Source organism: Oenanthe melanoleuca, chromosome 5 (genome assembly GCF_029582105.1).
Source record: "Oenanthe melanoleuca isolate GR-GAL-2019-014 chromosome 5, OMel1.0, whole genome shotgun sequence".
NCBI classification, from domain to species: Eukaryota; Metazoa; Chordata; class Aves; order Passeriformes; family Muscicapidae; genus Oenanthe; species Oenanthe melanoleuca.
In genome coordinates this window covers 14,974,103-14,985,610 of record NC_079339.1, presented here as the reverse complement: position 1 = coordinate 14,985,610, position 11,508 = coordinate 14,974,103, and the positions used below count along the sequence as shown (strand labels likewise).

Sequence of the window (11,508 nt, the reverse complement as noted above, 5' to 3'; positions counted from 1 at the left end):
GGCCGGGCTGGGTGGGGCAGGGCGGGGGGCGGCCGCACACCTTCCCGCACCCCGGGCGCTGCGGGACCGGCCCTCCTGTGCGGGCTGCGAGCCCGCTCGGACACTGCCCATCCCCGGGAATCGCTGCTGCAGAGCCCCGTGCCTCAGCTGTCCCCGCGGTGGGCGCTTCCCTCCTGGGCACACCTCGTGGCTCCTCCGGCCGAAGTATTTGGGAGCTCGGAGCAGGGATCTTTCATTGCAAAAAGTCCTATTATTAGTTGCGGGCTGGGACAATGGAGGTCCCAAAGGCACCTGCTTTCATGAAAGCGAGAGAAAAGCCCATAAATCCTGGAGGATCCAGCTGCCTCACTCCGGGTATTGTTGGCTTTCATAAGGAAAGGGAAAAGCTATTTTTCTTTTCAAAGGGGGGGAAAATCGTATTGAGTCAGCGGCCACTGATGCGGGCGTGTAAAATAATCCCGTTCTGATTAAGCGATCATGGAGCTGGAGGTAATCAATGTTACTTTTACAGCCAGGAGCGTTTGGCGGCCGTGACAGCGGGGGGAGAGGCTGGGGGGAAGAGGGGGGCAGAGAGGAGCGCAGTGACGGGGGAAGACGATGTGGGCAAACCTTGAGCCTTATTCACCCTGAACCTCACTCTCTGAGCTCCCTCCCCCTCCGTGGAAGTGTATCATACACAGATCAGAAAGCCAGGGAGTGACGCCCTCTCGGTCCGCCCCAGCTGCTCGGTCCAGTGTGGGGGTGCAGCATTTCAGAGGTGCGAAATTGGGGAGTGGAATCGGAAAGGCATAAATCAGTCCAGCCAGTCCCCACGTCCTGGTCCTCCTCCCCATCTGCGCTCTCCAGCATCCCAATCCTGCCCCACCTGCAGCCAGCAGCAGAGCTGGCGTGCCCCCCTTTCCCGGGCAGCGCAGGCTCGGGATGCAGAGCAGGGCGTGCGCCCCAATCCCACGGGAGGGCTGGAGCAGATCCCGCGGCTTCCACCTGCCCTCGGGCCGCGGGGATGCCGCAGAGTGCTGCTGGTGGCACGGCTGTGACAGCACTGCCACCAAAGCACTGTCAAAACGCCGTCTGCTCCGTCTCGTAGGAAGGTTTATTTTGTGTGAGCGTTGTTTTGCTTTTGACGTCTTTTAGGGCGAGCCGAAACTGCTGCCTTTCCCAGAACTGTTGTGTGTTTGTCCTGTAAATCATTGCTGGGCAAGAGGTACCAGGAAGTGCTTCCCGGCAAGAGCCAGGGCTCTGGGCTCCAGGCTGGGGAGCGAGGGCCGAAAGAGGGGGAGGGGGAAGGTTTGCAGACCACGACAGGGGCGAACCCCCGAGCTGAACGGTGAGCACCCACAGCCCCGAGGCTGTGGTGAGGGGGGCGGCCCCGGCCCCTCCAGGGGGCACATCCAGCCTCGGGAAGAAAGGGCGAGCTGTTCAAAGTAACCATTACGACGCGCCCGAAGTCAGGGTGTGATCAAGGGCGTGTGCTCCCCTGATGCTCGGTTCACTCCGGCAGCACTCGGGAGTTTGAAGTTGTTTTTAAGGGAAGAATCTCTTCTCTCCCCTCCGAGCAGCACAGCCGCTTTTCGGTCCTGCGAACCCCGGGGACCCCCTCCTCCACCGAGGGACTCCGAGCTGGGCTGGGCTCCCCCGCCCGAGCCGCCCTCCCCCCCGGACTTCCCCTCCAAAACACACCAAGCAGGCTTGCGGCCGTTTCCTGACGTTTATTCAATTTTATTATTGAAGTTGTGGCATTATTTGCAATGGCAGTGGTACAGACCGGCTCAGGATCCATTGAAACAGATTTGTCTTCAAGTAAAGTCTAAAAAATATTTTGATTCATAGCTACATCTTCTGAATGCAAAAAAAAAAAAAAAATCCACTATAAAAATAAATTTACATTTTGTGAATAACAAAAGCAAATATAGTGCCCTTTGGCTTAACCAAAAGAAAAAAAGACTATTGGATGTCAAAGTTATCCACGTTTCTGACATAAATAGAAAATATAAGTTAGTATAACTCTTAAAAAAAGTTTTGTACAAATATACACTTTTTTTTTAATTTTTCCTTTTTTTTTTTTTTTTTTTTTTTTTGCACTGAGAGCTCAGCAGAGATTAAACATTTCTTATAAATGACTTTTAAAGCTTTACACTTCTGGCCAGTGTACTCACATTAGGCATTAATACATGTCTGTACAGAACGTCATACATTGCACTGTTGTACGATAACACTGCTCCGTGCGCGGCCGGCGCTGCGGCTCCGCTCCGGTCCCCGCTCCGGTGCCGCTGCCGGGCCGGGCGGGCGCGGGGGGGTCCCGGCTCGCCTCGCCGCCCGCCCCGGCCCCCCGCGCCTCCGGGGCGTCGCGCCTCCCGCAGCGGCGCGCCTCTCCCGTGGGTGCAGTAGTGCAAAAGGCTGGAGGACAAAAAGGAGGAGGGGGTGAAAAAAACAAGGAGGGAGGAAAAAAAAAAAAAAAAAAAGTGCTCGTGGTGTAGGAAATAAGAGCGCCGCAGAAAGCGCCCGGACACCGTCGCCTCACCTGGCTCACCGGAGCCGCTTGCGGGGGGTCTGCTCAGCCGGCACGGCGGCGGGGGGTGGCGGGCAGCCGGCGGGGCGCTCCGCCGCCGCCTTGGGCTCCGCCGGCCTTTTTCTCCTCGCGAAGAAATCTGGATGGGGGACGGAGAGGAAGGAGGGGTCCGTCAGCCCGTGCGGCGGGCCGCCCCCTGCCCCGGCCCCCCGGCTCCCCACGCACCTGTGATGCGGGCGGTCGGGCCCCTCCGGCGGAGCCGCACGCCGCGGCGGCGGGGCGCGGCGCGGTTCTCCCGGCTCAGCCGCGCCCCGGGCCCCTTGCTGCCGGCGGGCGGCGGCGGCGGCGGGGACGGCGGCGCCCGGAGGAGGGGGACGCGGCACCGTCCCACCTGCAGCGTCTCCCGGTAGAAAGCGGGCACGGCGCCGGCCTCCACCTCCTCCCAGCGCAGGCGGCCGGGCCCGGGCAGCGGCGTGTCGGTTTGGAAGTTGTAGTCCCAGCGGCGCTGGTCGTCCTCGCCCATCTCCCGCAGGCGCTCCCGCAGCTCCCGGCCCAGCTCCTCGTGGTCCACCGGCCCGAAGAGGCTCCTGCAGACGGGGCTGCGGCCGTGCCCGGCCAGGGCTCTCCGGGCCGAGAGGCGCTCCAGGGCGGCGGCGCCGGAGAGGTGCACGTTGGACATCGCCGCCGGGCCGGGCCGGCGCGGGTGCCCCCCCGCCGCTCCTCTCCTGCCGCCCCGTCCGCTCGCTCGCTCGCTGCCGCTCACACCGGCCGTGCCTCCCGCCTTTGAACCCCTGCCCCCGGCCGCTGCCTTTTAAACCCCGCTCCCCGCGAGTGCGAGCAAAACACCATTAGCATAATAGTGTTTCCCTGCCGCCGGCCCGCCGCGATTGGCGGGGCCCCCCCCGCCGTCCCCCGGCCCCCGGCGGCAGCGCCGCTGCCCGCGCCCTCCATTGGCTGCGCCGGGCAGCGCCGCGCCGCCGCCGGCCGCATTGGCCCGCTCCGGCCCGGCCCGGCCCCGCCGAGCACCGGGGGGCGGCCCCGCCGCTGGCCCGGCCCCGGAGCGCGGCCGCCGCTCCCCGCCCGCTGCCGGCCCCGCTCCCTTTGTCTGCCGCCGGCCGCGGCTCCGCCGCCGCTTCCAAGCCGGCCACTTTCGGGCTTGGTTTTTTTTTTTAATAATTTTTTCTTTACTCCGCTCCGTGTTGTTTTTTTGTTATTATTTTTACTATTATTTTGTTTGGGTTTTTTTTTTTTTTTTCTCTCCTCGAGGAGTGTCGCCCAGTTTTTTTCAGCATCCGTGGAGAGCGGGGGCTTGGGGCGGGGGAGGTGATGCGAGTGGAGGAAAGCGGGATCGCTTCTGGCTCGGGGATTTTTATTACGCTGCTGCAAAACAAAGCGAGATGCTTGCAGATTTCAAAACAAGCTGAAGGCTATTTTTAAAAATAGGGCTTCTCAGCTGCATGGAAGTAATAACTTGCAGCCTTAGTGAATAGAAGTACATGAAAACCACAGCATTTTCCTCTCCTGACTTTAAAACCCACATAATACGTGTTTGTTCACTGCAGATGAACTAATCTCGCTATTGTGTTGCCAGGGATCAGCTGGCTTGTGCTTTACATTTTCTGCAGGTCACTGCAATCATTGCCTTTTGTTGTTTTGGGATGGAGGAGTATGAAAGGAAAAGATGGGGGAGCATAATTGACACCGTGCTAAAATTGGTCCCAGAACATCATCACAGTGTTGATGTGTGTCTCAGAGGGTCATCATGGCAATGATTTTCCTCTGCAAACAAGAGGAAAGATGAACATCTTTCATGCAGTGTGTTTGGGGACCTCCTCACTCCTCATGTCCCTATGGCTCTTGCCTTTTGGGAACTTGGATTCCCTAGAAGGAATAAAACTAATATTAATTCCTAGGATGTGCTGGCTCTGCAGAGACTGCCCCAGATGCTGGCTTGCTGCAGGGCTGGAGGGTTTGCAGCTTTAAGCCCTTTAGGACAATGGTGCCCACAGGCAGGTCTGCTTCAAGAAGAAGGGCATTTGTCTTTGCATCCAAGGAAAGGCCTTGCCAGGGGCACCAAAGTCTGAGGTGTTTCCACACTGGTCCCACCTCTGTGCCAGAGCAGCCCTCCAGCACTGCTGGGAACCCTCACTCCTGCACTTGCCATGCTGGTGAGGAGCTTGTGGCAGCTGGGACAGCCCCTGCCACCTCCCAGGTGCTGCACCTTCAGCGGTGCTTCCAAAGTCTGCCTGCACCAGGAGGTACCAGCAGTGCCTGTGGGGTTGGACCCATGGACCCAGGGCTGGCTGCTGCTGGCAGAGAGGATGCTGCAGCCTGGCTCACTGCACAGGAAGGATCTATCCATGACAGGTCTGATCTCCTGAAGTCATTTCCTGATGTTTGTGGGGACAGGTGGGATGCTCAGTGGGAAGCATCTGTAGCTTGGTGACTGAGAGAAGAAGATGCAGCAAGTGCCTTCAGAGTGCAGATCCCCACTTGTTTCCTGGGCAGTCACACCTGGCAGAAGATTTTGCTGACCCGTGATACAGTCAGACCATTTTCATTTCATTAATGGTGATAGCACTTGTGTTTCAAGAAATGTGAAGACTTTTTTCTTTTAAAGATGCCTGTTCAGATGTTATGTTCTGAACAGCCATTCTCAGTTTCCCAGGTGAGATGGACAATTTACCCATGTGGCTGCTTTAGGTGAATATTACCCCACTGTGCTTTCCATCCCAAAATGACCCTTGAAGATGGCCATATGGAAGTCTCTTGGCCCCAAGGATATAATTCAGGGAGCAGGTCGTGAAAAGTTCCTCATCACCAGGAGCACATCATCCTAAAAAGCAGGAGGTGCACATGAGTTAGGCAAGGGCTCAGCCAGGAGAGAAGGTGTGGGTCACAAGCTGGGATGCTGGAGGACGTGGTGAACATGGCCCAGTGTTCACCTGGGGACCTCTCTCAGCAGCCATCAAATGCATCTCTCGGGACGTAGGTTGCGGTGGTTTTAGGAATAAATGTGCTGTGCAGAGAAAATACTTTGAGTTCCCCAAGAAACCTGCTGGAAGAGTGCCCTCTATTCAAGAGTCGAGCCAGAAGGCAGTGGCCAGGTCCCTGCAGACAGGGGCTCTTTGTGAGGAGTCCCCGCAAACCTGCTGCCGTGCTCCCCCCGTGCCGGCGAGGCCAGCGACCGCCTTTCCTGCTCTGCCCCTCGGCTTTAGGCATTCCCGCCGCGAAGCCTGAGCTGAGCGAGCGAGATCCCCCGCTCTTGGCAAGATGTGGGCGTGCCCTGTGCAAAACCCACGTCCTTGTCCTTCCAAACCCTTTCCAGAGGTGAGCCAATATTTGCGCAGCGCTTGAGGGACGCAAGGAACGGTTTCAACGTTCAGCAGTCGCCTTTTGTTTGAGGCCACTTCACCTTCCAGCTCACCTGGGAGGTAAAGCAGCTCAAATTTGAGATCACCACCCCTGCTTTTTTTAGTTCAGCTTCCTCACTGTTAATGCTCCCTAATGCTCTGGATTTTTTTTTTTTTTTTTTTTTTTTTTTTTTTTGTCCCACTATACATTTAGGTTTTAAGGTGGTGGTGACAGTCCTGGCCACTTTCTGCTCACAAGTTGCCAGTTCCAGCACTGTCTGTTTTTCTTTTTTTTTTTGTGTGTGGAGACAGAGAGCATCCAGCCCATTTGAGGAGGAAGTACTGTATGCACAGAGATGTTTTTAATTTAGTGGATCTGTGAACTCTCAGGCCAGAGGGGTAGGTTATGATCCTCTAAACCAGCAGTTTGCCTAACATGAGCCACAAAATCTTACCCAAAAGGCTCCTACCACCAAGCCTATTAACTTCTTTAGAAATTCCTGCTCCAGAACACTGAGCAGAGTAATTACTGCTATGGTTAGAACAATGCCCCATAAGAATGAAACATTTTTGCTCAAAATATCCAAGTCATATCTGCTTATGTCAGGAAAAATAATGACTTTAACTAGTGTGTATTCCTGCTGGCTGCTCTGTTTCAAAAGGAAGAGGGGAGGGAAAAGCAAACTCCTTTATGGCCTGTGCATCATTGCAAAGGGATTGCAATTGCAGGAGGTTTATTGCATTTGACTATTTCTGTTTGGAAAGGGTCCAGATTGACTGTCAGAGCCAGGGCTGGCTTGGCAGATAGGGGAAGAGAGGTCCTTGTGCTGTAAACTGAGCAAGGAGTAACCAAGGAGATTTGATAAGAAATTACGGAGGTAACAAAAGAGAGATTCTCAGTGCTGTCATTCTGATGGGGCTGGCTGTTGTGCAGCTCCAGGTTAATTTATTCAGAAGAGAGGGTTTAGTGAGATGCTTATGTATAGGGGCAAACAGTCCCCATGACGTGGTGCCATGGAGGAGCACTCCTCTGTCTATTGGCAAGTCTTGGAGTGAAGTTCTCCCACAGGGATTGTCCTCAGCGTGCTGCCAGATGAGCAGACCTGTTGTTGGGCCCCTGAGGCTGGGAGGTTTGTGCTTTGCTCTCTTCTCATTTCCTTTAGTACACGGCTATCATCTACACTCAGCAATGTTTAACTCAAGATTCTTCAAACGTTTTGTGATCCACATGTGATTGCTTCATTTGAGAATGTGTTGTATCCCATAATTGCTTTAGCAGAGGCACAGACCAATAGACATTGGTATTTTATCTCCTTTGCACTTCTCTTTTACTATGTATGTGATCATAAGCAATTTGCATTTATATCAGTGGCAATTTTACTTGGTACTTTGGAATCCTGCTTAAATAAACTGATTACAATTAAGGTTCAAGTTAGGACAGACTGCTCAAACTCCATCAAGGCTTTTCTACCACCAGAGTGACAATTCAAATTATTCAAACTGGTACGGACTCAGAATTTTCCATTTCTTGACAAGGTCATAAAATGTCAAATTATTAGATTTGATAGCTGGGTGAAACCACACTAGTTCAGTGGTTAAAATGGGAAAAGGAAATCTGAGCAGAACCCTGGAAAAATTCTGGCAGCTTTAATTCAGTTTGAATTGCTTTTTATTGTGTTCTCAAAAAAAATTGCATGGGCTAATATCTCAGAAAAAAAATTGCTTCATTTAATTTAATTTCCTTTAATTATTTTTTTTTATTATTCCTTCTGTTCCTGGTTGTTAAAAGGAGAGCCAGCCTTGCTGTCCAGCTGCTGTGCATCATTAGGGTAGCACAAAGGTAGCAGTGAATTTAGCCTAATCTATTGATGGACCTGCCAGTGCACCAGGGGCCATTCCATTCTCTCTTCACACTCCTCTTTTGCTCTTGCCATCATGTGGTTTTACTAGATGAACTCCACTCGCCATCTGGCCCTTCATCCTGCCTGGGAGCCTGGCTCGTTTGCAGGATGCTGTGCTGGTAACTGGGAAAGCAGGCTGGGATTGGCAGGTACCAAGCAGCATCTTGGGCTCGCACTACCTATGGAGGGCAGCTCTTTTTTGCTTGCTGTCTGTGTAGTTATATTTGAGCAGCAGTTAAATGCTCCATTTGTTTATATTCCCTGCTTTTCTTGTGCTGTAGTTGCTGTCAAAGTCATGCTCTACGCTCACAGGTCCTGTTCATTGCCACACTTCGCATTAAACGAGAGGTTTGCATTTTGCTTGTTTTGACATTCCCCTCGCCTTTCATCTTGATCCATGGTAATATTATTTTTGGAGTAGCTTTTCATAGGTTATTTCTGCTTTATGTAGGGAGAGGTAGCGGTGAAGGGGCCATTACGCAGGTTTTATTTTTGGTTTCACGTTTCTTAACTAAACAGGTTTTTACTGCTGGTAGTCTAGCAGGAGTCCTGAAGGAGATCGTTCATGGCCTGGGCTGTTGCAGAGGGGAGGTGCCTGGTCCCAAAGCAAGCCTAAGAGCAGCGGTGAGTGCATCAGAGGCATCTCCACATGGACCCCAAACACAGAGAGTATGAAAAAACTCCCCAAAGCGCTAGAAAAGTCTTGAAATGTGACTAGGAAAGCAACACAACTCGGGAAGCAGAGGGTGTTTGAAGAATCCTGACGATGGAGACCTTAAAAACAGCGTGGAGGGAGAGTAAAGGAACGCAAGTTTTACTCGCCCAGCCCGTGCGGCACCGGCGGAAAAGCGACCGGGGCGAGCCGCGTTCGCGCTGGGGCCGTGCCCGCAGCTTCCCGCAGCTTCCCGCAGCTTCCCGCAGGTCTCAGCCCCTGGTCGCCATCCGCAGCCCCTGTCCGGCCCGGAGCCGGCGATCTGCGGGGCAATGGTGCCCTCTAATGTCGGCCAGCGCTCGCCCGCCCCGTCCCCCCGCTCGCCCGCCTAAGGGAGCTCCGGGCTGGCTGGACCGGGTTGAAGGCTCTGTGCTTCCAGAGATCTCTCCGGGCATCGTTTGCTGGGGACGCTGCTCCCCAAACCACCAGCCCGGGGAAGCTCAAGGGAGAGCAGGTTATGGAAAAGTGCAGATTGTAATTCCATACCGTGTGCACAGTGCTTCTAGAGTAAGGAAACGCAGTGTAGCTGTAACAACCATCCTAGAGATTTCTCAAGTTGCTCCAAGTTTGTATGATTCTTTGGTAAGATTTGTGAATAGAAGGATACACTCAATTTTGTGAAAAATTAGGGCTGAGGTGTCATAGAATCACAGGATGTTCATTGCAAGGGACGTTAATGGTTATCTTGTTCCAATCCTCCTGCCATGGGCAGGGACACCTTCCACTAGAACAAGTTGCTCAGAGCCAAATCCAGCCTGGCCTTGAACATCTCTGGGACGGGGAATCCTCAACTTTTCTGGGCAAACTGTTCCAGTCTCACCACCTGCACAGCAAAGAATTTCCTCCTAATATCTATCTATTCTAGATCTTTTGGTTTAAAACCATTAGCCCTCCTCTGTCATTGCCACTCCTCAAGCATGACAGTGACTTAGCTCAATGGCAGCTCTAACGCTGGCAGTCCAAGAGAAGCAGGCACAGCTGTAGAGGATGCAGACCCTGAGACACTCATCTGGCTTCTTGGAGGCCTGGCACGTCTCAAGGAGCCCCAGGAGTTTTGTTTCTTTTACGTTTTCCTGCGGCAGGTTCCCTCTCCGTGAGCAGTTGGCAAAGTAATGCAGTACTGTGGGATCTGGCTGTTCTTTCTCCCGCACTCCAAGCTGGATTCCCTCTTCTTATCTGCCTCTCCCTTAGGGCTGGCTGCCTCCATTCCCGATGCGGTGTTGAGATATCCTGCAATGACGCAGCACGATGAGATAATCTTCCCTCCCTCCTCACCCCCCGGCTTCTTGTTTGTATCCTCTGATTAATTTATCTTCTCGCCTACGGCTTTAAATTTGCTTTTAGGGTAGTAACTTTCTGAAGACACAGCATTAAATTTATTTTTTTTTTCTTAATCTTGGAAAGCAATCACTTTATAATCTCTCTGCTAGAATCATGGTATTAATTTTGCTGCAGGCATTGAATGTGGACCAAACATCACCCAGCCAGTGGTGAACCTGCAAAGGGAGTGGTTCAAAGAACTCCCTTGGGGGAGTCCATCACATTCATTTTACAGCAGTTTAACCATAATAGGGCTGCCATGCCCACAACCAGGTATGTATTCTTACAGAGTGAGGAGTTAATTGTACCTGGATCCAGAGCACATTTAATATGTGCCAGAGCACATTTATACAATGCAGAACAATTAGTGCTGTGACTCATTGCTGGGAGCCCAGCCTGTGTTCTATATGGGGCAGCATTAAGGGATTTGTATGTGCCATCCACAACAGCACTCAGCACAAATCCCACTAGCAAATCCCTCCAGCATCCTGCAGATCCAAAGGGAAAACAAGTGCCACGTCCCCTAACAGAGCAGAAGAGGTGGAAGACCACAGGTAGCCCTGGCCTGAAGTCTTTCTAATGGCTGTATTACACAGCTATTTCTTAATGAGCCAGTTCTTGAGTTTTGGACAGAGGCTGAAAGGACCTGCATCCTGAAGTCATGGTTGGAAATGTTACTAAATACTCTGATTACATGTGATTGTAATGTCCCTTGGTAGATGGTGGAGATCAGGAGAAAGGTTTTTTTCCTGAGCTGTGACCAGGTTGAAAAATCATTAGGTTATGCAGAAGCCTTTTAAGTTTCCCCTTAGCAGCTGCTCTGAAATTCTTTTAGGAGCTATTGCTAAAACAAGTGTGTAGGGCAATGAGATCCAGGTACGAGCTCTTGGTTTCAATTAGGATTACTTTTGGACTTAGGACAGGACAATCAGACACAGAGAGATGAATTTGTACCTTATTCTCAACTAAACTTTAATTCCATGAAGGTGCAATTAAAGATACACCCTGATGCTGTGCAAGATAGCAGATTCAGTGAGCGTGCACGTGAAGGCATTTCAAATTGACATGGTACAAATTCTTCTAGTGTGAACCATGAGACACATTCTCAAACACAGTCATGACCAAATGGGTCTGAAACAAATGTTTTTCTAACAATAAAAGCAGAAGAGGAGCTGGATGAAAGACTTGAAAGTTAAATCCTGGCAGCATGGAAATCAGAGGCAAAATTCCCAGTGAATTGGGGTCATGGTTTCAGTCTAAAGCCAAGTAATCCAGATCCTGTACTTCTCAAAGTAAAAATGAGTCAGCTGGTCATCGTTGGTATTCAAAGAGAAAATAGAAACCAGGTGAAATCATTTAAGCTGACAGTGGCCAAATGGTTGTGAGTTTGCTCTGGAAGGAAAGAAATACATTTGGAGGTGTTATGTTTACAGAATCTCATTGCTTTCTAGATCAAATGCACTTGCTTTGCAGATGGAAGGATGGCTTTTATTGTTTTGTTTTGTTTTGTTTTGTTTTGTTTTGGGGTTTTTGGTTGGTTTTTTTTTGTTTGTTTGTTTTGTTTGTTTGTTTTTTGTTTTGTTTTGTTTTTGTTTTTGTTTTTTCCTTTTTTAACCACCAGGCTGCAAATTTAATCTGGAGTCTTTTATTTTCATGCACCACAGCCATTAAGCAAGATTTGTCTCTGGCCTGCCCTGGCAGTTCTGCAGCTTC

At 51.7% G+C, this 11,508-nt stretch overlaps 1 protein-coding gene across 1 annotated transcript; it reads right to left on the bottom strand.

Moving 5' to 3' along the window:
- Window positions 1-1,694: 1,694 nt before the first annotated feature.
- On the bottom strand, window positions 1,695-3,308 carry CDKN1C (cyclin dependent kinase inhibitor 1C). Its single transcript, XM_056492684.1, has 3 exons — window positions 2,735-3,308; window positions 2,522-2,648; window positions 1,695-2,397 (listed from the first exon to the last, which is right to left on the bottom strand). The coding sequence occupies exons 1-2, from the start codon at window positions 3,186-3,188 to the stop codon at window positions 2,527-2,529; spliced, it is 576 nt and encodes a 191-aa protein (XP_056348659.1). The 5' UTR covers window positions 3,189-3,308; the 3' UTR covers window positions 1,695-2,397; window positions 2,522-2,526.
- Between the last annotated feature and the right edge of the window lie 8,200 nt (window positions 3,309-11,508).